This window comes from Cavia porcellus, unplaced genomic scaffold (assembly GCF_034190915.1).
Source record: "Cavia porcellus strain 051 isolate PalLab524CR breed Dunkin Hartley unplaced genomic scaffold, mCavPor4.1 scaffold_12, whole genome shotgun sequence".
Lineage (NCBI taxonomy): Eukaryota > Metazoa > Chordata > Mammalia > Rodentia > Caviidae > Cavia > Cavia porcellus.
This window is the reverse complement of record NW_026947495.1, coordinates 6,254,997-6,279,984: the sequence shown is the minus strand read 5'-3', so window position 1 is coordinate 6,279,984 and position 24,988 is coordinate 6,254,997. Positions and strand designations below refer to the sequence as shown.

The 24,988-nt window shown below is 40.4% G+C and overlaps 1 protein-coding gene across 2 annotated transcripts in view; it reads right to left on the bottom strand.

The window, feature by feature from the left end:
• Positions 1-24,194, bottom strand: part of LOC101787576 (cryptic protein) — a 28,409-nt gene extending 4,215 nt beyond the window's left edge. The window contains exons 1-5 of one of the 2 annotated variants that reach the window (XM_063258771.1): positions 23,911-24,194; positions 23,607-23,656; positions 23,344-23,514; positions 22,717-22,828; positions 22,503-22,612 (exon numbers count right to left, since the gene is read on the bottom strand). In XM_063258771.1, the coding sequence (XP_063114841.1) occupies positions 22,503-22,612; positions 22,717-22,828; positions 23,344-23,514; positions 23,607-23,656; positions 23,911-23,990 (523 nt within the window). In that variant the 5' untranslated portion in view covers positions 23,991-24,194. Of the gene's footprint in view, positions 1-22,502; positions 22,613-22,716; positions 23,321-23,343; positions 23,515-23,606; positions 23,657-23,910 lie in introns of those variants that run through there. The other variant, XR_010050745.1, reaches the window with a different exon arrangement.
• Positions 24,195-24,988: the final 794 nt, after the last annotated feature.

Genomic DNA, 24,988 nt, shown 5'->3' with positions numbered 1-24,988 from the left:
CCTTCTTGGTTTTGTGGGAATTTGAAGGAGCTTTCTTTTCTATTTTCTGCTTATTTTCTTCATTTTGCTCTTTGTTTTTTTTTTTCTCTTAGTTTCATTTATTTCTAATAATTTTCTTTTACTCCTTTATGTTGTGGTTTGTGTTTGCATGCCCTCCCCCCCAGTCTTCATGTCATCATGTAGGTGGCTGGAATCTAGCACTTATGATTGTTCATTATCATACCTGATTGGCAATTTAAAGAGTGTTGCACAATGCAGGGGCAGAGACCTGACGTACAATATAGAGGAGGGAAGGAGATGTGCTCTCCCCCATCTTCTGCCCTGTTTGCTCTTCCCTTTGTGGTCACCACAAACGGTTGCCCTGGAGGCATGCTACCCTGCCTTGAAGCCAGTTGAGTATGGACTGAAACATCCAAAACACCCGTAAGCTACATAAACCTTTCCTTCTTCCACTTTGGGCATCAGGCATTTTGTTTCAACAATGAGAAAAAAGCAACCAAAACACAACTTGGTAAAAGAGGAGTTGGGGTCGTTGCTGTGGTTATACCTGATGGCGTGGTAAACCAGAGTGTTTTGGAATGGTTTGTGGGAAGAGGTTAGAAAGGTTTAGAGGTGTTGCCTGAATGCATAGAATTGGAACAACTTGGCCTATTCTGCATGGAAGATTCTGGTCACAGCTCAGGAGACCACAAAGCTGATAGAAAGCCTGCTGGTAAACAGGTTTGGAAGCTTCCTGCTGGGAAGGACCACATTGGTTGTTGGACTGCAGACAATGTGTGTTATTGCTTGGCAGAAAGTTTGTCTGCATTTTGTCTGTTTCCAGAGACTTTGCCAGAGACTGAGACTAAGGGCAGTGGACTGGTAAATCTGGCAAAAGAAACTTCAAGGCAGTGGAATGTTGTGGCAGTGTCAGGACTATTATTGGGGGATTTTAGCCATATCTATGCTGTGAATCAAGAGTAAAGAGCCCAGCAGGATGATTTAAAATGTGAGTTTGATGAGAAAGGAAGCTCCATTAAAGCTGTGGACTACAAAGATAGAGCTGAAGAGATCTCGATTGCTGAGAAGCAACCTGAAAATAGAAAAGATGCCCTGGAGGTATCATGGGAAGTGGCAGAGGGTCTCTACCCTTTTCAGCCTCCAAACCGCAAAAGTGGAAGATTCTGCTTGGTGGAGAAAACCTCACAGCACCATGTTCCAAAATGGTGGCAGTCTCACCAGGTTCCAGAATGGTGGCACCATAGGGATTCTGTTCCTCACAATCAGATTCAGAGTGCTTACTGAGCTAGGCATTCAACCCCTGTGGCCAAGAGAAAGGAAAGCCTGGCAACTGCTCCAGTTGGCAGCAGACTTGGCAGCATCCTCACAGTACTGGTTTTAGGCACATGGACAATGCACAAGTTCTGAGATTGAAAGGGCTTCCACCCCAATTTCAGAAGGCTTGCAAGTCCAGGTAGTGTGCCACTGAGAGGGCAATATGTGAAGCTGTAAATGAGAGGCTAAAGGTACAGTGGAGAATCCAGAAGTTTGAAAGACCCAGGAGCATGGATCATCTATGAAAACTGCCAAGGTTGGGGAGAGTGAACCTAAGAGACAAGTTGTGGGAGCTAAAACTCCTTGAAGTGCTGAAGGGGTGGAGTCACTCAAGCCTGTTAGAGCTCACAACCAGATTTCTTCAGATGCTGAGTGTGGAACTCCATAACCTAATGTTTGCCCTGCTGGATTTCGGACTTCCTTTGGTCCCATTCCTTTGTATCCCATTCATACCCTTTGGAATGGTAATGTTTACCTTGAGCCATTATCTGTGGGAAGTGTTTGACTTTGTTTTCATTTGTACAAGGGTTTGCAGCTAAGAGTTTGCCTTAGATTTCCGAGGAGACTTGGGACTTGAAATTTCCAGTAGAGCTGAAACTGTTAAGACTTTGGCAGTTCTTGGAGATGGACTAAATATGTTTTGTACAAAGCATGTGCATGAGTCTTCGAGCGGCAAGAGATGGAATACCGTGGTTTGTGTTTGGATGGCCACACCAAGCCTCACACAGTTACAGAAATGGCCAACTTTAGCATTTGTGGTTCATTGTCTAGTGCTAGGATTGGCAGTGTGATTGCTGAAGCTGCCCAGGGATGGGGAGCCTGCATACAATATAGGGGAGGAAAGGAGGCATGCTTTTCCTCATCTTTTGCCCCGTTTGCTCTTTCCATTTGTGGCCACAACAAATGGTTGTCCCTAAATAATGCCACCCTGCTTTGGAGCCAACTGAGCATGGATTGAAATTTCCAAAACATTTTGAGCTAAATAAACCTTTGCTTGTTTCACTTTGGGTGTCAAGTATTTTGTCCCAACAATGAAAGAAGAATAACCAACACACCTGAATAGGATCCTTTACATCACTTTTCTCCTTCCTCATTTTGCTTTTGTTTACCTTTCAAATTTTACTTCTTCCATTTTCTCATTCCCTACCCTAACATCTTTACTTGTGTTATTAAGCTTTAATAATATTCACATATTTAGTGGTTTCTATGCTACTATTGCATTACTGAACCCTTTTCTACTGTTAATGATGCTTTTGGTGCATTGGGTAGAGAGCGTTACATCAGTATTGGATTTGGCTTACTGTCTATGTTATGACAGATCTCTTTTCTATCATTAAGGCTGGTAGAATGATAGCTTTTCTTAGTTCTCATTGCATTTTAATATCAAGTTTGATTTGGACTCTATTATTGTTGCTGATTTCATTGCTATTGCCAGGGTGATATAAGTTTTTGCTATTAATTTATCTTTCCTCCATGCCACTATCTGATTTTCCTTTGTGTCATCAACAGTACTAACTGATTCCTAGAGATCAGGGTGCTAAGCCAATTGCACTGCACTGTCCCCTCCCCAGACTAATGGGAGTGGCTGGATCTTGGGACAGTGGATAAAGGTCTATAGTTGCCAAAACCCAGAAGACATCATGGAAAAGCAGATACTAACTGAAAAGTTTTCCATATTAGCAACAGTCTGTCCACTATAACAGGCCAGCAATCCTCAGCACATATATACATACACAAAATAAAAACAAAGCCTCAGAAAACTCAGTGGCTCCAAATGAAATACACAGGACATTCATGGAGGGGAAATAAGAAACTAAACAGCAGAATTATATAAAATGAAAGGGGAAGACCAAAAACAAAACTAAACAAAACAAAAACAAAAACTCAGTGGGCTCATTCAGTGGGCTCAATGATACAAACTAGTAATAGACACAATAAACCAAATGATCAGTGAGCTTACAAAAGACACTGATAAAAAGATACTGGAGCTCAACAAAATAAAGAATATAAGGGACAAGTTCAGGAACAAAGTTCATGAAAAGGTATCAAATAAAATACAATAGATAAATATTCTAAAAGTACAGGCATCAGAAGTGACTAGTGTGAGGACAGAGTGTCAGAAGTAGATGATAAGGCTGACGCAGGTGACCAAATACTCAGAGGTACCTTAAAAACTGTTAGAGGACATAGAAAATGGTCAAAAACAGCTCCACCATAAGACTTCACAAATTCAGTGAAGTAGCAGCAACAAAAATCACTTTATCATCTCAATAGACACAGATTTATCCTTTGGCAAAGTGCAACATCAATTCATGGTCAAAACATGAGTAAAAGGACCTTTATCTTAGTATGACTAAAGTCATTTATTACAAAACTAATGTTAACACCATATTAAAGTAGAGGAAAACAAAGAGTTTCCTCTAAAACCAGGAAGAAGACACGATGTCTACTATCATTGTTCGTGATCAGTACAGTACTCAAATCTCTAGTCAGAGGAATCAAGCAAGAGAAATAAATAAAAGGGACACATACAGGAAAGGAGGAAGGCAAACTATCCTTACTCATTGTCATGGTTTTATGTTTGTGTCCCCCAGGTCTCATGAGTTTGCATTGTTCATTTGTGATGGTTCATTGTATAGTGCTTGGATTGATGGTGTCAGTGCTCCACCCACATAGGGGTGCAGCCAGGTTGTGATGTAATGGCAGGAAGAAGGTGTGTTTTTCTCTTTGCTGGTTTGAGTTTGCTGCTGGCGACCGCCATGAACTGCAGCCCAGCCATGCCTGCCTGTCTTGGAGCCAAAGAGTGTGGACTGAAACCTCCAAAAACTGTAAGAAATAAACCTTTCCTTTCCCAGCTTTGGGCTTCAGGTATTTTGTCTCACCGACGAGCATAAAGTGACTAAGACACTCATGGATGATATGACCATTCAAAAAAAGAGTCAAAAACAACTCCACCATAAGAATTCTACATGTAGTAAACAAATTCACTGAAGTAGTAGCATACAAAATCAACACACAAAAAAATTGGGATCATTTCTGTACAGTGATAATGACCCCACTGAGAAAGAAACAGAAAATCATAACATTCACAATAGTTCCAAGGAAAATTAATACTTAAGATTAGGAGGAATCCAAAGACTGGCCTCTCCCACTAGACCACAGAGTTGCCGGCATCGGAAGAAGCCAAGAGTCTTCTTGGCCCTTTTCTCTCAATTTTCCTTCTTTCTTTTTTCATCCTTTACTTTTTCTTCTGTTTCCATTTTGCTCCTCTTCCTATTTCCTTTTTCTTTCTTTTCTAAATGGCTGGGGAGAACTCCAGTCACAGCAAACCAATCCCATTCCCCAAACTTAGTGACCAAGTTAAGAAAAATCCCTCAAATATTCCTTCATATTTTCTTTTCTACCTCTTCTCAAATTGCTCAATCCCTTCATGAACACAATCCTTTGTGTTCCAGTCTTGCTTCCACTGCCTGCCCAGTAATCAGTGTTTTACACACTATCCACCCTAAATATCCAAACCGGTAAGATAAAGTTACTCTACGAAGGGGAAACATTTGCATACAAACTCCTAATTTATGATTGGTTCTGTTCTATGTCTATAGACTATGCTCATAACGGTCTGAACTACAAACTCAACAGTCACTACAGTTTCTCAGTTTCTATGTTGTGCTTTATGCTATTGTTAGTGCCAATTTTACCACTTTAGCTAAGATGTCATATCTGTTGTAATCAGTTGTTCTCCTTCTGTAACGAGACAGGGAAGCTCTGAGGTAATAACTTCACCAGAGCCTTACATCAAAGGAATGAGAACTGAGCAAACAGATATCAACATCCCACACTTAACTAATTAGGAAGGTAGAGTCTAGGGACAGATGAACCTCAAGATTTACTCACACAAAGGAGACATTCCTGAAACAGACATCGCCTAGGCAGGTCTTGATATTAGTGACATAGCTATTTACTACAAAAACTCACAAGGATCACCCTAAGAAAATAAAATAAAACATATTTTAGAAATACCAAATGACAAGAGAAAAGAAAAATGGTCTCAGACCTTCAGTTCACCCAGAATAAGTCCAGAAGACGTTCACCTAGAAGAAATTGCAAGACACACATCTAAAATTTCTGAAATGATAGCAAAAGAAGTAGAAAAACAGTAAGGCTACTGAGATAATCAGAGAAGAAAAAAAATCTCAGACAAAAAAAGAAGTATTAACAATTATAAAGAACCGCCCAGCAAATCTAGAGTAGGGACAGATAAAAAAATAGAGGACAATAAGAAAAAGAGAGAAAATGTAAATGATCAATATAGGAAAGAAATACAATGTAGGAAATGGTCTCAAACAGAGTATCCATAAAGTAAAGAATTCCATTTAAAACTGGAGAAAAAAAAATGACTTTGAACAAAACTGAACACAGACTTTCAGACCTTAAGACAGGCTCTGGATGGTGATCATGAAAGGAAACATCTCTTAAAAATAACAAAAGGTCAGAAAAATAACAATTCCACAGGTGCAAGGTGCCACAAAGGAAAATAACATAAGAACAACTGGTGTCACTGAAAAAGCAGGAGTCAACACAAATTCCACAAAAGATAATTTGCTGCAGTACTAGCAGAAACTTTTCCCAAGCATGGGAAAAGAACTTGACAAGCAGGTAAGGGAGGCACTTCCACCCAACTAGCCATAACCAAAATAAATCACATCCAGACTTGTAATAATCAGGTAGTAAGAAATATAGCACAAGGACAGAATTAGTAAAAGCGTTTACTGGAAAGGAACAGATCACTTATAGAGGAAATCACACCAGCATGACAGCAGACTTCTCAGCACAAATACTTAAGTCAAGAAGACCAATCTTGGTCTGAAGTATTTCAAGACCTGAAAGAAAACAACTTCCAAACAAGATTGATGTACCTCACAAAATTATCTTTCACAATTAATGGACACACAAAATGAATTTTTTAAAAAAGGGCCCAAGATTTAGCTCAGTGTCAAAAGAGCCTGCCTGGCAGGGTGTGAGTTTGATCTCTGATACCAAAAGTAAATAAAATTAATGGACAAATAAGATACATCCACCATAAAGAACAACTGAAGAAATTCATTAAAACCAAGGCAATATTTAAAGGGTCCTGAATGATATTCTAGGCAGAGATAAAATGAATCCAATTCCAAAAACAAAATCAAAAAGAAACCACCAAGCAAGGCAAGCATTTAAACAGAGGGGAAAAGTAGAGAACCAACAGTAAAAAATAACATGACAAAGTTAAACCAGTATATACCAGTATATACCGGTAACAATGAAAAGGGCCTCAATTCACCAATGAAAAGAAATGAACTGGCAGAATGGTTCAAGAAACAAGTTCAAACACTATGCTTTATACAAGAAACATTTAACTCAGAAGGAAACTCACAGACTAAAAATCAAGGGATGGAAAACAATACTCCTGCAATAGGAACCCAGAAGAAAGGCAGGAGTAGCTATTCTGTTTGCAGACAATGTTAACTTCAAATCAAGAATGATCAAAAGAGACAAAAATAGTTATAACAAACTTGTTGGGAAAAATTCAAGAAGAGATAACAATCATAAATATTTATGCAGCAAACATGGAAGTACCCAACTACATCAGACAAATATTGATGGACGTGAAAAATCAAGTAAATAATAATACAGTTATAATGGGGATCTTAACACCCCATTGTCACAGAGACAGAGCAACCAAATAAAAACTTGGCAAATAAATAACAGACCTGAACAAAAACAGTGAACAAATGAACTTAGTACATGCGTACAAAGTATTCCAACCAAGAACATCAGAATACACATTCTTCTATGTTGCCCATGAAACGTTCTCTAAAATAGACCATATACTAGCCAATACAACATACTTAGGGAATGCAAATGAATTGAAATCATCCCATGCATATTATCTGATCATAGTGCAATAAAACTGGAAATTAATGGTGAAAGAAACCACAAAAATCCATATATACACAGAAATTAAATACCATAGTCCAGAACATCCAATGGGCCTCAGATGAAATTAAAATATAAATTAAAGAATATCTACAATCAAATGTAAGTGCAAACACAACTTAAATAACCTGTGAGATGCAATGAAAGCAGTCGTAAGAGAGAAATTTATAGTAGTGAATTATTACATTTGGAAAATAGAACAAATACAAATAAAACCTAATGCCGCACTTCAAGTTTCTAGAAAAAAGAATAAATCAAATCCAAAGCCCATAAAAGGGAGGAAATTGTAAAAATCAGAGTTGAAATTAACACTCTTGAGACTAAGAAAACAATACAAATGTATTCATGAATCAAAGAATTGGTTCTTGAAAGAAAAAATAAAATTGATAAGCCTGTAAACATCCTTATCAAAAAGGAGAGAAAATCCCTCAAGTTCATGCAATAAGGAATGAAAAGGGTGAAATCAGTACAGATTCTCTGGAAACTCAGATCATCAATACCTACTTTGAAAACCTTTACTCAAAAAGGATGGAAAACATAGAAGAAATAAACAGATTGCTAGAAACATATGAATTACCAAAGCTGAATCAAGAAAATGTAAAAAGTCTGAGAAACCCAGTATCAGTTAATGACATTGAAAATGTAATTAAAAACTTACCAACAAAGAAAGCTCATGTCCTGATGGATTCAACATGGAATTCTGTAAGAAATTTAGAGAGGATATGGCAATATTCATCAAACTCCTTTTGGAGATTGAAAGGGAAACAATTGTCCCTAACTCTTCCTGGAGGCAAGTATGACCCTGATAAGAAACCTGGGCAAAACTCAACCAATAAAAAGAGAACTACAGGCCAAATTTCCTAATGGACATAGATGTAAAAATTCTTAATAAAATACTAGCAAACAGAATGCAACAAACCATAAAGATCACACACCATGACCAAAGAGATGTATCCTGAGAATCCAGGGATGGGAACTCAGGGGAGAAAGAATAATGACCATGCCAGCAAATTAGCCCAGTACAGGATCCAGTGCCACACAAGGCCACCAGTAGACTGGGAACACGTAGACCCAGGCCTCTCCCCATGAGTCAGCACCATTTGCAGTCTTGGTGAGGAGGAAGAACAGTGGCCACACTAACAAACAAACCCACTCTGGCAACTAGTGCCATAGATGGGCCACAGCCAGACTGGGAATGGCCAGACCCCAGCCCCTTCCAGCAATTGGGGTGGCAAGCAAGAGGTACCAACCCCCCACCTCCCATAAGCCACTGGCTTATCTGGAGAAACACAGGCTGTGATGATAGCTATCAGGGTGAAATGCAAATGAATGTCTGTAGTGCTTTGGTATTTCAATAGTATTGCAGGTCTAGGAGCGGTGGTGTGATCATAGGTTCAGAGGATATTGGTACACAGTGCGGCATCTAGAGGACATTTCCTTCCGAAGCTTGTGGCCATTGTTGATTCCATATGATCATGTTTTCAGGCCCTATATCATTTCCATTGTTTTTTTTTTTTGGGGGGGGGGTTTAGGTTTTATTATCTTCTGTTTTGCGTGATTCTGATAAATCAGATAGCAGAAGAAGCTATTTCAAGGATAGCAAGATACAGTATGGTCGCAATTTTGGATTTCTTACTGGCTTGTTTTCAAAATCCTTTATTGCACTCATTGTTTTCTTATTATTTCTGTTCTGTTCTGTTCGATTTTTACTATGTCTGAAGTTATCTACCTTTTTGAAGACAACAAATGGCAGTATGGTAACTATTGTCAATTTCATGCTTTGAAGTCCTGTCTCCCTTAAACTAGTTTGCTTTGATTGGTTTGATTCTGTTTTATCCTCTTTAAAATAAAATAAAAAGTACTAAAAATAAAGAATCCAGAGAAGATTCAACATACGGAAATCAATAAATGCAGTATACTAAATCAACAGTGTCAAAGACAAATTATGTGATCATCTCAATAGATGCAGGAAATGCTTTTGAAAAAGTCCAACACTCATTCATGACAAACACTCTCAGAACACTGGAATACATGATCATACCCTGTATCTCATAAAAGCTGGCTATGAAAAACAAACATCCAACATCATACTAAATGGAGAAAAACTCAAAGCTTTTACTCTAAAGTCATGAAGAACACAAGGATGTCCACTATCACCACTCCTATTCAATATAGCTTTAGAAACATTAGCCAGGGCAATTAGATAAGAGAGAAATAAAAGGAATACTCATAGAAACGGAAGAATTTAAACTATCAGTATTCATAGATAGCAGCATATTCCACACAAAAGACCCCAAAAATCCTATCAAAAGACTTCTAGAATTAATATTCAAATTAAGTAGCATAGCTGGGTACAGTCAACAAAGCATGTTCACTGGAAGAGAGATGGCCTCCTTAATAAATGCTGCTGGAAAAGCTGGATGTCCACAGGCTGAAAAAACCTAGGCCTACGTCTATCACCATGCACTAAGCTAAAGTCAAAATAGATCAAAGATCTCAATATTAAAACAAAGTCAGTAAATCTGCTGAAAGACAAAGTAGCTAGAAACCTCAAAGATATTGGGTTAGGCAGAGTTTATGAATAAACCCAAACTGTACAGGAAGTACTTCAAAGAATCAATAACTGGATCTCATCCTATTAAATGTTTTTGGATACCAAAAGAAATCACCAACAAAGTGAAAAGACAACCCCAGACTGGGAAAATAATTTTAGCCAACTGTCTCTCAGACAAAAGAGTTCTATCTCTAGATATAAAGAATTTTTAAAAATTCAGGCACTTGAAATTCAAGGACTCAATGCAAACATGTGCATCTCAGGGTGAATATGCACTTCTGAGATGAAGAAATATGAATGGAATATAAATATATGAAAAAATATTCATCATCACTGGTCATTTGAAAGATGCAAATTAAAACAACACTGAGATTCCATCCCACCACAGAAAGAATGACTGTCATCAAGAAATCAACCAATAGGAGGCAGCAGAGGAATTCGGGCTTGGGGAAGGTAGTGTGTGGGCTAAGTGGAGGTCACTCTGTGGATGTGGAGGGAGATCTTTGCTTCTCTGATGTATCAGACAGTCTCCAGGAAGCCAGATAATATTTCACAACTCAAGTGTGTTTCTTCCTGCTGCTAGAAAATAGAAGGCTCAAGAAGAAATCAGACATGTTTTGAAAGACCTACATCAATACTCGTAGGCTTGCTACCCTAGGAAGAACATAGGACTCATCCAACAAGCCCTGCAGGGGGAATTCAGGTGACTGGCCCAGCTCTTCGTTGTAGGACCCAGCCACTGGACAAACATTAACCTTACAGTAGGACCCCAAGATACACATTACCAACAGTTGACACTAGTGGGATTGAAGGACCAAATATTAAACTGAAAGGGGAAAACAGCAAAATGAAAAAGCAAAATGCAGTCTCAAACATCTAGTTCACCAGGAGCAAGTACAGGAGACACTGACATAGAAAACTTCAAAAGTAACACACCGGAAATCTCTGAAAAGATAGCGAGAGAAAAGAAAACAACAACAACAACAAAAAACATCCATGAGGCTATAGAGGAAATCAAGTTAGAAGTATTCTCCCAGGTAAAGACAGAAATAACAACCTCAGTAAAGGAATTGTTCAGCACAGCTGAAGAAATAGAGAAAAAAGTACAGGAGCATGAGAAACTGATCGAAACCCTGAATGAACAATGCAGAAAAAAGTAGAATTCATGAAACAAACTCAAAGGGACATCCAAGAAACAAAAAATTGTATACAAAGCTGGTAAAACCATTTAAATGAAGCTGAGGATAAGATTGCAGACCTTGGGGACAGGATCGCAATTAGCGATCATGAAAGGACAAAACTGTTAAAAATAACAAAGCAGCATGAAATGACAATCCAGCAGCTTCAAGATGATGCCAAGAGAAACAATATAAGATTAATAGGCACCAGGGAAGATGCAGGAGTGAATGCAAATGACATAACTATTCACAGAAGTAATACCAGAAAATTTCCCAAACATGAGGAAAACATCTGATATGCAGATAAGTGAGGCATATAGAACACCAGACAATCACAACCAACATAAATCTACACCCAGATACATAATAATTAAGATACCAGACATGCAGCATAAAAACAGAATGCTAAAAACTGTTAGAGAAAAGACACAACTCACCTATCAAGGAAAGCCCATTGGAATCACAGCACACTTTTCAGCACAGACCCTCAAGTCAAGACAAGCTTGGAGTGAGGCATTTCAAACCTTGAGAGAAAACAACTTTCAACCTGAGGTACCCAGCAAAACTTTATTCAAATTTAATGGAGAGACAAGATACTTCCATGACAAAGAACAACTGAAGAAATTCATGTCCACCAAACCAATCCTAGAAAGAGTACTGAAAGACATACTAGATGGAAACAAAAATGACCACAGTCTCCAGAACAACAACAGAAAGAAACCACCAGGTAGGACAAGCAATAAAAAAGGGGGGGAGGGGAGAGCCGAAAGCAAACAACTGGAACATAACACGGTAAAGTCAAGCCAGTACGTGTCAGTTATATCCATAAATGTAAATGGCCTCAATTCACCTTTCAACAGAAATAGGTTGACAGAATAGATCAAGAAACAGGATCCCTGTTATGTTGTTATGTCCTCTTTTATCTCAGTCTCTCCCTTATTCATTAAAAAAATTATTTAGTTATTTTTTATGTTTTTTTTAATTAAGGGGAAAATTTTAAAAATTAGCAGGATATATTATAGTAACTTTTATTGATTTCCTATTAACTTGATTTGAAGTCCTGTAATACTCCCACTGTCTTGTTTTGATTGATTAGACTCTGTTTCATTCTCTATGATAGTATCAAGTTTGAGGGTATAGGCAACTGCTTTGAAGGCAATAAGATTCACTAAGATGCCCATTCTGGTTTGACTATTATCTACTTTGGAAGTCCTGTAATGTTTACAATGCCTAAGTTTTATTGGTCTTGTTCTCTACTGTTGTGTTCAACTTTATAATACCTAATGAGATAGACAACTCTTTTTAAGGAAGCAAGAGGCATTATGGTAACCATTGTTGATAACCTTGTACTCTGTTTTTACTTCATGTGCTATGTCAATCCTTGGTTTTGACTGACAGCTTTGTTTTGCCATATTTGACTTTATTCTCTTCCCAGAAAAAAAAAAAAGGTAATAAGAACTAAGGAGTAATAAAACCCAAAATGTGTAAATTTTGTTGTAAAAAAGAGAGGGGAAAAAAAAAGTACTCTAATGGATACAACTGCAAGTGTGTTTAGGGGTGTTAAATAGATGACCATATTAATGTTTTTGGTTTGATCATTGAACGCAACTGTTTGCAGTCTCTCTGTTCGAGTGTCCACTTTGTATGCTTTGATACTGTGTCTTGAGCAACTATCTCTAAGATGATAATGTGTGATCTATTAACTGGTGATTTCTTACTGGTTTTATTTTTTTTTTTTTTTGTACTTCCGTATTACTTGTACCCTTACACCGCTTTGTTTTGTTTTGTTTTTTCTTTTTCCTTTTAAATAAAATAAAAAAAAAAAAAAGAAACAGGATCCCACAATAGGTTGTATACAAGAGACACAGCTGACCCAAAAGGAAACTCAGAGATTAAAAGTCAAAGAATAGAAAACCGTATTATATGCAAAAGGAACCCAGAGAAAAGCAGGAGTAATTATTCTATTTGCAGACAATGTGAACATCAAATCTAAAATTTTTAAAAGAGATCAAGAAGGTCACTACATACTCGTTAGTGGAAAAATTCTACAGAAAGAACTAACAATTACAAAAATACGTGCATCAAATACAGGAGCACCCAACTATCTAAGACCAATACTAATGGAAATAAAAAAACCAAATACACAACCTCACAATTATAAAGGGGGCCTTAATACCCCATTGTCACAAAGATATAGACCAACTAGACAAAAAGTCAGAAAAAAAATACTAGAACTGAATCATACCTGCGAGCAATTGGACTTAGTAGATGTTTATGGAGTGTTCCACCCCATCACATCAGAATACTCTTTCTTCTCAGCTGCACATGGGACATTCTTCACTATAGACCACATATTATCCCATAAAATGTTCTTAAGTAACTGCAAAGGTATTGAAATTATTCTATGCATAATATCTGACCATAGTGCAACGAAATTGGAAATTAATGGCAAAAGAAATTGCAAACCCTGCATAAATACATGGAACTTAAATAACAATCTTCTGAACAACCATTGGGCTACAGATGAAATTAAAGAAGAAATAAAGCAATACCTACAATTCAATGGAAATGCAGAAACAACAGAGTGCAATCTGGGAGATGCAATTAAAGCGGTCTTAAGAGAGAAATATATAGCAATAAACTGTCATATCAAGAAAACCAATTGAGCACAAATAAACAACCTAATTGTTCGTCTCAAGCTTCTAGAAAAACAAGAGCATGTTAAACCCAAAGCTTATAGAAGAGAGGAAATTGTAAAGATTGTAAAGAGCAGAAATCAATACAATTAAAACTAAAAAAAAAAAAAAAATACGAGAAATTAATGAATCAAAAAGTTGTTTTTTGAGGTAATAAACAAAATTGACAAAACTCTAGCTAACCTTTTCATGAAAAAGAATGAAAAAACCAAAATTGATGCAATAAGACTGAAAAGGGAGAAATTACTACGGATCCCATGGAAATTCAAAAGAGCATGAATACCTACTTTGAAAATCTCTACTCACATAGAGTAGAAAACACAGAAGGAATGAACAGATTTCTAGAAACACATGAACTACCAAAGCTCAACCAAGAAGATATAGCAATTTTAAATAACCAACATCAGCTATCGAACTTGAAAATGTAACTAAAATTTACCAACAAAGAAAAGCCCAGGTCCAGATGGATTCACAGCTGAATCTACAAGAAATTTATAGAAGATTTGATGCCAATACTCCTTAAACTCTTCAATGAAATTGAAAAGGAAGCAAGCCTCCCCAAATCAGTCCTGGTGGTAAGTATTACTCTGATACCAAACCCAGAGAAAGACCCAACCAAAAAGGAGAACTATAGGCCAATCTCACTAATGAACATTGACACAAAGATTCTCAATAAAATACTGGCAAATAGAATGCAGCAAATTGTTAAGCAGATTATACATCACTACCAAGTGGGATTCATTCCAGGAATGCAGGGATGGTTTAACATACACAAATCATTAATTGTAATACACCACATCAACAGAGCCCAAAACAAAAACTACATGGTTGTCTCAAGAGATGCAGAAAAAGCTTTCAGTAAAGTCCGACACATGTTCATGATGATAACCCTTCAGAAACTCAGAATATGTGGTGTCTACCTCAATCTCATAAAGACCATCTACGACAAACCAACAGCCAACATTATACTAAATGGATGAAAACTGAAAGCTTTCATTCCAAAAATCAGGAGCAAGACAAGAATGTCCACTATCACCACTCCTATTCAATATAGTTCTGGAAACACTAGCCATGTCAATCAGAAAAGAGAGAGAAATACAAGGAATAACGATAGGAAAGAAAGTAGTTAAACTATCGCTTTTTGCAGATGACATGATATTTTACATAAAGGAACCAAAAAACTCCATTAAAAGACTACTAGAGGTAATAAACCAATTCAGCAGTGTAGCTGGATACAAAGTCAGCACTCAAAAATCAATGGCATTCCTGTACACCAAAAAAATATCACCAAGAGAGAAATTTATGGAAATATTGCCTTTGACAATAGCATCTAAAAAAATGAAATACATAGGAAGTCACCCAAGAATGAAAAAGACCTATATGCTGAAAATTGTGCTATGCTAAAAAAGGAAAGTGAAGAGCATATTAGAAAATGGAAGGATATTCCTTGCTCTTGGTTAGGAAGAGCTAACACTGTGAAAATGGCCCTACTCCACAAACTGTATACAGATTTAATGCAATCCCAATCAAAATACCATTAACATACTTCGTAGATCTAGAGAAAACACTCCCAAAATTCGTTTGGAAACAGAAGAAACATAGATTAGCAAAGACAATTCTGGGTAACAAAGGCAAGGCAAGAGGCATCTCAGTTCCTGACTTGAAACTATACTACAAAGCCACAGTGATAAAATCAGCATGGTACTGGCAAAGAAACAGACCTGAGGATCAATGAAACAGATTAGAAAATGCAAACACAACTACAAAGACACTCAGCCACCTGATCTTTGACAAAGGGTCTAAACATGTTCACTGGAAGAACAATAGCCTCTTTAACACATGGAGTTGGAAAACTTGGCTTTCCACATGCTGGAGACTGAAACTAGACCCATGCATATCACCATGCACAAAACTAAAGTCTAATGGACCAAAGACCTAAATATTAAAACAGAAGGTAGGTAGACATCTTGGAGACATAGTGGTAGGCAGAGAATTCATGAAATGCAAACTGCATGAGAAACACTTCAAAGAATCAACAATTGGGATCGCATATGATTGAAAAGTTTCTGTACTTCAAAAGAAATTGCCAAGGGGCTGGGGATTTAGCTCAGCGGCATAAGCACCTGCCTTGCAAGCAGGCAGTCGTGAATTCGATCCCTGGCACCGATAAAAATGAAAAACACAAAAAAACCCAATTCTGCAATGTAGCTGGATACAAAGTCAATACTCAGAAATGAATAGCATTCCTGTACACAAACAACAAACCTATTGAGAGAGAAATAAGGGAAACCAGTCTTCACAATACCATCTTAAAAAATGAAATACTTAGGAATCAGTCTGACAAAGGAAGTAAAAGAACCCAACGCTAGAAATCACAGTATTCTGAAAAAAAAAAAATCAAAGAGGATTTCAGAAAATGGAAAGACATTCTCTGTTCATGGACAGGAAGAACAACATTGTGAAAGTGGCTATTCTCCCAAAATTGTTGTGCAGATTTAATGCAATCCAGATCAAAATACCACTAGCATACCTCACAGATTTAGAGAAATCAGTCCTAAAATTCATCTAGAACCAGAAGAGACTTACAATAGTAAAGGCAATTCTGGGCAACAAACACAAGGCAGGAGGCATCACAATCTCTGACTTAAAGTTATACTACAAAACTACTCTGATAAAATCAGCGTGCTCCTGGAATAAAAACAGACCTGAAAGATCAGTGGAATAGATTAGAAGATACAGTCACAACTAAAAACACACTCAGCTACCTTATCTTACAAAGGGGCCAAAAGCTCACTAGAAGAAAGATAGCCTCTTTAATAAATGGTGCTGGAAAAACTACCTTTCCATATACTGAAAATTAAAACTAGACTCATGCCTATCACTATGCACTAAACTAAACTTAAAATGGATCAAAGATCTAAATATTAAAACAGAAACACTAAATCTGCTGCAAGACAAAGCAGCTAGAAATCTTAAAGACATAGGGGTAGGCAGAGTTCATAAACAGAAATCAAAGTGCACAGGAAATACCTCCCAGAATCAATAATGAGGCTCTCATCTTATTAAAAAGTGCTTGCATATAAAAAGAAATCTCTAACAGTGGGAAAAAAACCCCAAGAATTGGGAAAATATCTCAGCCAACTCTCCCTCAAACAAAGATCTTCCATCTAGAACATGTAAGGAATTTTAAAACATCAGGCCCCAGAAATTGAAAATGGGCATCTGAGATGAATACACACTTCTCACATGAAGAAAAACAAGTGGCAAATAATATATGAAAAAATGCTCAACATCATTGGTCATTCGAGAAATGCAAATTAAAATAATACTGAGATTCCATCTCACTCCAGAAAGCATGGCCAGGATTAAGAAATATCAATAACAAATGCTGGAACTCTTCTGCACTGTTGGTGGGAGTGTCGACTGGTGAAACCACTGAGATCAGTATAAAAAGCTAGGATTAGTGGTCCCATTTGACCTAGCTATCCTGCTTCTGGGCACTTGCCCAGAAGAATTGAAAATATTGTACCACAGTGATGTGTGTTTACCCATGTTTATAGCAGCACAAATTTGTAACAGCCAAATCTTAGAAACAACCCAAATACCTATCAACTGAAGAATGGATAAAAAGAGATGTGGTATTTTTATACAGTGCAGTACTACTCAGTTATAAAGAAGGATCACAGAGCCTTTTATAGGTAAATGGGAGGGATTTGAGACCATACTCATAAGTGAAATAAATCAAACTCATACGTGTAAGTACCATGTTGCCTCCCTACTGTAAGAAACTGAAAGAGCAAATAAGACCCAAACTTTACAATAAATGTTGTAAGGAAAGAAACAGCTCAAACATTATTGGGGTTGGGGAAAGGAAGAAAGAAGGGAAAAGCCAAAAGACATAAATTTGTTTCTATATATATAAGATAGCTCTCGACTATAGACGACTAAGACGACTATAGATGGCTAAGACGCCTATACTACTAATTCTATTAGTTCTTGGAAAAGAACAGTTAACACTCATATGATTAGCTCAATTTTGCATGTCTATATATGGATATCTAAGCAACTGTTTTGAAGGTAACAGTATACAATACAGCAACCACTGTTAAATTCCTGTCATTTTGAATGTCTATATTGTTATTGTTTTGAGTTTGTTGTTGTTTGTCTCTCTTGCATTTGTTTTTATTTTCTTTTTTAAAAGAACACAATGGAAAATAAAAAGAATGAAAAGAAATGCGATGTTTATACACACTACTCTGACAGAGCATTACGTAGAAAAATGGATGCATTTTGAGACTGTAATGTTAAGTAAAATAAGTCAGGCACACAACTGTAGATAATTCCTGGTGTATTGGTTGATACATTATGTCAGCGTGTGGAGTTTAGAGGTCTAACCAAGTGACTCCACAGAAGGCCATGAGCATCACTTTGTAAACATCTTCATCTTGTGCAGAGGAGGACACGGAGTCTGTGAGTGCTACACCTGCCTGGCTTGCTCCGGGGTTTGGGGAGTAGCCTGCTTACAGTACAAGGGAGAAAAAGGGGCTTGCTTGCCTCAACTTTGCTCTTGTTGCTTTGCTGTCTTCTGCTGCCCTAAACTGTTGCCCCTGTGCCATGCACCCTGCCTTGGAGTCAGACGATTATGGACTGAAACCTCCACAAAGTGTGAGCTAAATAAATCTTTCCCTCTTTAACTTTGAGCATCAAATATTTTGTCCCAACAATGAGAGAAAAGTGACTAAGATGTCTGGTTTCTCTTCTATGAGAAATCCAAAGCATAAATAAAGAGCAAAAGAAAACATATGTAATAGGAAATACAGACATTGATCTTTAGCAAATGGGAAGTGAACCAAGAGATCAAGCATAAAGGATATAAAAAGAATTACGATGTACTATGTACATATATTACCTCCCTATTGTTAAGGTAATCACTATGTACTGCCAATGTACTAATACATAAAAAAATGTCAAAGAAAAAGTCTAATAGGTATAATAAAACTCTCTGCTATGGCTAAGTCTAAAATGGACCTTTCAATAAATGTATATGAAACGGTATGTCAGGCATGTCCAGGCATGGCGGTATACACCTGTAATCCCAGACTTCAGAGGCTGAGGTAGGAGTGACTCAAGAGGCTGCTGACAGAGGAGCAGTCAGTCCTTCTAGGCAGTGAGACCCTACAGCGCCCCAAGTCCACTGCTGTAAGCCGCTTTGTGAATTTGATTGAATCGATTCCATCCCTTAAGCTGAGATCTCAAAATGGAGCTAGGGGCATCATGATGCAGACCTTCATGGGTGCCTGGGGTCATCTCTTAAACTTAGAAAGAAATCAGTGGAACTTCTACTATTCATATACAAAAAGATTTTAAACATTGCTTTATTAATATTTGTGATGCATATCTACAAAATCAGTGATTTTGCAACCCAGTGTTATTTTATACTGCATCGAGCAGAAACTGCTACTGGTGGATGACTTATTAGCCTGAGCAAGGACTTAAATATTTATCAAAAGTTCATTTTTAGATTTTAGACAGAGCAACACCTTTTGCCATATTTATTAGCTTTGTGCCTATGCAAAAAGGAGAACATAAATGAAATCAGGTTTGTGCATGCTCAGCATGGCAACTGTATCTCCACTGCTGAATGGAAAGGCGCTCAAATTATTTATGGGTTTTTGTTGTTGTTGGTAGTGGTGGTGGTGATGGTGATGGGGTTTTTTGTTGTTGTTGCTGTTGTTGTTTTTTGGGGTCATAGTTTTTGGAGATCACTCTGGAGGAGACAGCATCATGTCTCAGTGTGAGGCCCAGCCCAGTGTCTGAAAGTTTGAATCTGCAGCCACACTTGGATGTCCCTGGGAACCAGACAGCTTCCTTTCCTGCCTGCATGCCCAGAGGGACTTGCCCGTGCACACGAGAATGTCCCAGCAGGGCTGGACACAGATCATAGCTGGCCAGGATTCTTCAGGGTCATTCTCATGGCATTCCCACAGGCCACACAGTGGGTATGGCCCAAAGATGTTTGTTTGCCAGTTGGTTCAGTCTTTTATTTTATTTTCCACAAAAGTGCCTTTTTAAAATTGAGTTCACATAGTAAAGTTAACCTGGCCCCACTTCACAGCATCACATTTACGTTCCCTGCATATCTCTTGAGCTTGCTATTTTATTATTATATAGAATCAGCCTCCTCTTTTGTTCTGCTATTTTCTTTTTCTGATGCTGGGGACTGAACCCAGGGCCTTGAACACACTAGAACACAGAATTTCCTCTCCAGCACTACAGCATTCAATTGACCCATTTCCTTCCCTTCCTCCCTCACTCCCTCCTTTCCTGATCCTTCTCCTTGTGGAGCTGGAGATTGAACCCCGGGCCTTCCACACTCCAGGGGGTGCTCTATCACTAAGTTACACCTCCAGCCCTTAAACTGGCTTCTGATGCCTGTGAAAATGAGCTCTTGATTTTCTGGGGACACAGGTAGAAACAGTCATTCTTTGTCTAATGAAGAGAGCCTGGTGTGGTTTAAGGCCTGAGGAAAGAACCTTGACAGCTGGGAGCTTTTCTTTCTTGGGCTTGCTGACCCACCCTGGGAACAGCAGGGGTTTCAAGCAGCAAAGAGGGATTATGGGGGGGGGGGGACCGAGTTTTGCAACCGTCCCATCTGTAGATGTTTTTCAAACTATTATAAAGTTTTTCATTTCATCTTCTATAGATGCTAAAACTGCCATTAAAGGATTTACGACACTTGCTATGGGCTGTGGATTTAGTTCAGCGGTGAAAGTGCCTACCTGGCAAGCATGAGGTCATGAGTTCAAGCCCTGGTACGGAGGGAGGGGGTTGTGGGGTAGGGTGTGTGTGTGTGGGGGGGGGTGGACTGCAAAAAAGAAAGAAAGAAATCAGTGTGGAGATTTCCAAAAAAACTGAGATTGGATATCTCATTTGATCCAGCTATTCTACTTTTGAGTATTTTTCCAGAAGAACTGAAAACATCATGCCACAGCGATGTATGTGCACCCATGTTTATAGCTACACAATTTGTAATACTCAATTGGTGTTGGAAACACCACCAAAACATATCAACTGAGGAATGGATAAAAAAGATGTGGTGTTTTTATACAATGGAGTACTACTCAGCTATCAAGAATGATAAACTCAAGGCTTTGAAACCACACTCATAGATGAAATAAAAGACTCGCACATGTAAAAACCATATTGTCTCACTAGTGTAAGAAACTGAAAGAGCAAATAAGAGCCCAAAATTACAATATAGTAAAATGGAAAGAAATTGCTCAAAGGGAAATATATTGTTTGATCAGTTTTACATGTCCGCATCTGGTAACTTGAGCAACTATTTTGAAGACAACAGTCGGTAATATAGCAACCACTGTTAAATTCCTATCATCTTAGTTTGAAATTCTATATTGCAGCTTTTTGTGGTTATTGTTGTCATATTGCTTTTCTTTTTTCTTTTGGTTTGCTTCTTGATTTTTCTGATTTTTTTCCTTTAAAATCAATTGAAAAAAAAAAAAGCCATCTGCCACTGTTTGTGGCAGACAGTCAATAGTCTAAGCCTTGGAATTTCCCAGTAGTACGTAAGACAGTGATCTGATACCCGGGATCTGATACCTACCCGAGTCCCTGCCCCACAGGCTTTATAGAGACATGCAAAATGACCTCAGCCGGCCCTTTCTCCACATTAGTACTCTGTCTGTTGGGAGAACGGGACATGTGGGGGAACTGCAGGAGGAAACTATGAGGTGCCTATGAGACTACAAAGGTGTTACCGACTATTCTGACTGTCAGTCCCCCAAATCTGTGTCCTCTGATTTTGGGGTCACAAGAAACAGTTGGTGAACTGGAGACGAAAGTCCGGCAAATAGAGAACTCACCGGTGACAGGGGACTTTGGGGAAATGTTTGCATTACGGGGAGAGAGAAGTGGACATATGCGTGGAATACCACTCTGCTTGCTTGGTATGAAGCAGAGCAGGCTGGGAAGGGATTGGAAGGTAAGGTAGCAGCTGAGCGATCCCTGATGTGCCGCTCCACTCACAGCTCCACCAACAGTAAGAATGGGAAGCTGAGCACAAAGCTGCAGGGCAAGACTCCCCCGCCACTTGTTCTCCTCCAGCTGTCCTGCCTGAGGATGCCTGAGCAGAGAGGGCCTGGCAGTCAAAGGCCATGCAATCATTAGGGGTTCCCCTGCCCTGCGGGAGGCCTCCAGAGGCCCCGGACATGGAGGCAGGGGCAGCAAAGTGCATAGAGCTCTGGCTTCTTTGAGTGCTCTCTCAACTCCCTGCACAACTGAAGCATTAAGGGATGACCCAGGCAGATGTGGGGACTTGGACTGGAGGAGGACGCCTCCCACCTGCTACAGTGTGCCCACCCAGGCTGAGAAGGAGGGAGGGCACAGGAGGCTGGCAATGCCACATCCTGAAATGTCCTGCTGCCTGTCCCTGCAGGGCAGCTCCTGCCAGGGGGCCTGAATGGAGCCTTGGCCCTTGCTGCTCCCGACTTCAAGCCTGAGGAGAGGAGGCTGCAGGAACATCGCCACTGATGCCCCCCTGGACTAGCTTGGCTTCTGCTAACCAGCTTGTCAGCTCCTCAAATTGGCTCACTGTCAAGGACGCTTAAGGGGCAGTTAAACCCAACAATCTGCATTTTTTCTAAAACTTGAAAATTTTAAATAATGACTCATAAGCGATTCACAAAGCTCTTGACCTTCCGCAGTGATGACCGAACCCGGACCGCTCATTTCGAAGGCACAGTTCGCGTGTCCAGTGCGCGCTCTTACCGCAGCGGCCAGGCATCTGGTTGGGCAGGCAGTGGAGGGCCCCGAACAGGCACCTGCAGAGGCGGCAGCCGCGGATGGTCCAGGCTCCGTTGCTCAGGGCGCTGCAGTCGCTGCGGAGCGGGCAGTGCATCGGTGCGGTTCGGGAGCATGCCTGCCCCCCAGATCCCTCTGGCCACCCCACCCCCGCAACCCCCGCTAGGGCCCCCGTGCCCACCTGCGCCTCTGGTCGTGCTCGCAGTAGCGGCCGGTGAAGTGCGCGGGGCACACACAGAAGCTTCCCAGCACGCAGGTGCCCCCGTTCCTGCAGCAGCGCGGTGGCGGCGCACCTGCGGGGTCACAGAGTCACCGGCTGGCCTCCGCCCTGAGCGGTCGGGGCCGCCGCCGGGAGGCCGCGGAGCCAGCTCCCCGCTGGGCGTGTGTGCTCACCAATCTCTGCTTGTTAGCTCAGGGCTGAAAAACAAACTGCCCCGGGCTCCGGCGGGCAGGAGCCGCCCGGGGGCACCCCGCGAGCCGGGTTCTCGCCCGCATTGCCTTTCACATGTTAAAGTCAGCTGCGGCTCCTGCGCAGCGGGAGCGCAGCCTCCGTGGGCGGACCACCCACGTCCTGGGGCCGCAGCGCAGCCGGTCCCGGTTCCCTGGCCAGGGGACGCAGCCCTCTGCGGATTAGGCGCCAGGACCTTTAAAGACAAACGCCTCCCTGGGAAGCCTTTTCATTTGTAGTGATGTGTGGCACGAAGACGACGAGGATCTGCCCCCTTGTGGTTTCTGACTTTTCCTGTGAGTGACCCTCCCCTCCTGTCCCCGCCACCGCGCAGGTCCCGAGCTCTGCGGGGAGACTTACGCGCTCCGTGCGCCCTGGGGTGCGGGGTCGCGCGCCGAGGCCGCCAGCCCTCGCAGCTTGCATTTCCTGCCCTGAAATGATCCAGGGCCCGAGGGAGCGCCGTGGGCCTCAGCTCGGGGGTGGCCACATTGCTGACTTCTCTACCACCTTTGTGTTTCTCTCCGTGAGAGCCTTTCAAAAATATAAGGCGTGAGACTGATAACGATGGAGAAACGGATTTTGTATGCAGTTAAACCTGAGCCTATGAACAAAACGTTTCTTACTGTTTCCCGTGTGGACCAGCTGTAATGCCAAACTGACTAGACACAGCAGCCTAGGAAATGTAAGAAAATTATTAAAATTTGAAAGCAGAAAAGGCGAATGCAATGCAATGATTATATACAAATACATAACTACAACAACGATATAATAAAATGCAATCATTTTGAAAGTTAAATTTTGGGGAATGTCATAGTTTAGGAAGATTCGGAGGTGAGGTGAAAGGGCTTTCCTCCTCTGCCAGAATCAGTGGTACCCTCACTGCAGTTTATCCTGAGCGCTTTAAACCTGTCTGGTGACTTCCCTTACCTGACATGGTGCCTCCAGGTCATTTTCTCACTGACAAGTCCAGTCCAGTTGGTATAAGTTGGAAACGTCTCCTTCCTCATCAGTGCAATGAACACCAATTCCCAAGGAGGCTGAGTCTGGACGGTTTCGCACCGGAGGGCATCTTCACTCTGTTCCTTGAAACAACTGCCTCAGCACACACAGAGCGTTAGCATGGAAGACAAAGACATTTGCTTCCCTCCTCTTTGGCGCAGACAAACAGCCATGACACCTTTCAGTTCTGCCTTGGAAACCCTCAGGAGCTCCTGCTGTGACACCAAAGAGGCCAGAGGACTGTCCCCCAGTTAACCACCTCTGAGGAAGGGGTGGAGACACAGGCTGACCATGCCCCAAACCCAAACTTAACCCCAGCAGTATTCACAGAGTTGGTAGCAGCAAACATTCATGAGCAAGGGGACCAGTTCTTATCTCAAGAAAAAAACCATTTGATTAATTAATTAGTTAATTAATGCCCAACACCAACAGAAAAACTTTCCCAGGGAAATGGAGACTTTGCTATTGTATACTCCTTGTCCTAGAGATGGTGAGACAGGTCAGCTAGAGAGGGCAGCTGCTGTGTGAGACAGAGCAGCCCGAGCCCCAGAAGTGTGACTGCTGAGCAGGGTTTGTGGGAGGCCTTCTTCCCCTGCTTTCTCAGTGAATCCTTACTGCCACAGAGGTGCAAAGGCTGCTGCAGGGCTTCCCTGTGAAAGACACTCACCTTACCAGCACCTGAAAGACAGCGAAATGGAGGCTTGGAAACATTAAGTCCCTGGGCGGTGAGGTTTTTGAGAAACAGGAATGCACAAACATGTACTAAAACTCTTGGAGTGTGATGTGCGAAGCCTGCTGCACACAGGAGTCCTGCTCACCACCTCATGCCCAGCAGACAGCGGCTTCCAGTTTTTCCACTTGCTAAAATCAGGCCTGGGGCCCTTTCATCAATGCTAGAAAGCACCTTGCAACTCAGTATGGCAAATTGTATTTTAATATGAGAACTGACTTCAAGAGCCTGCCTGGCAAGCCCCAGGCTGTGAGTTCTATCCCCAGTACCAACAAA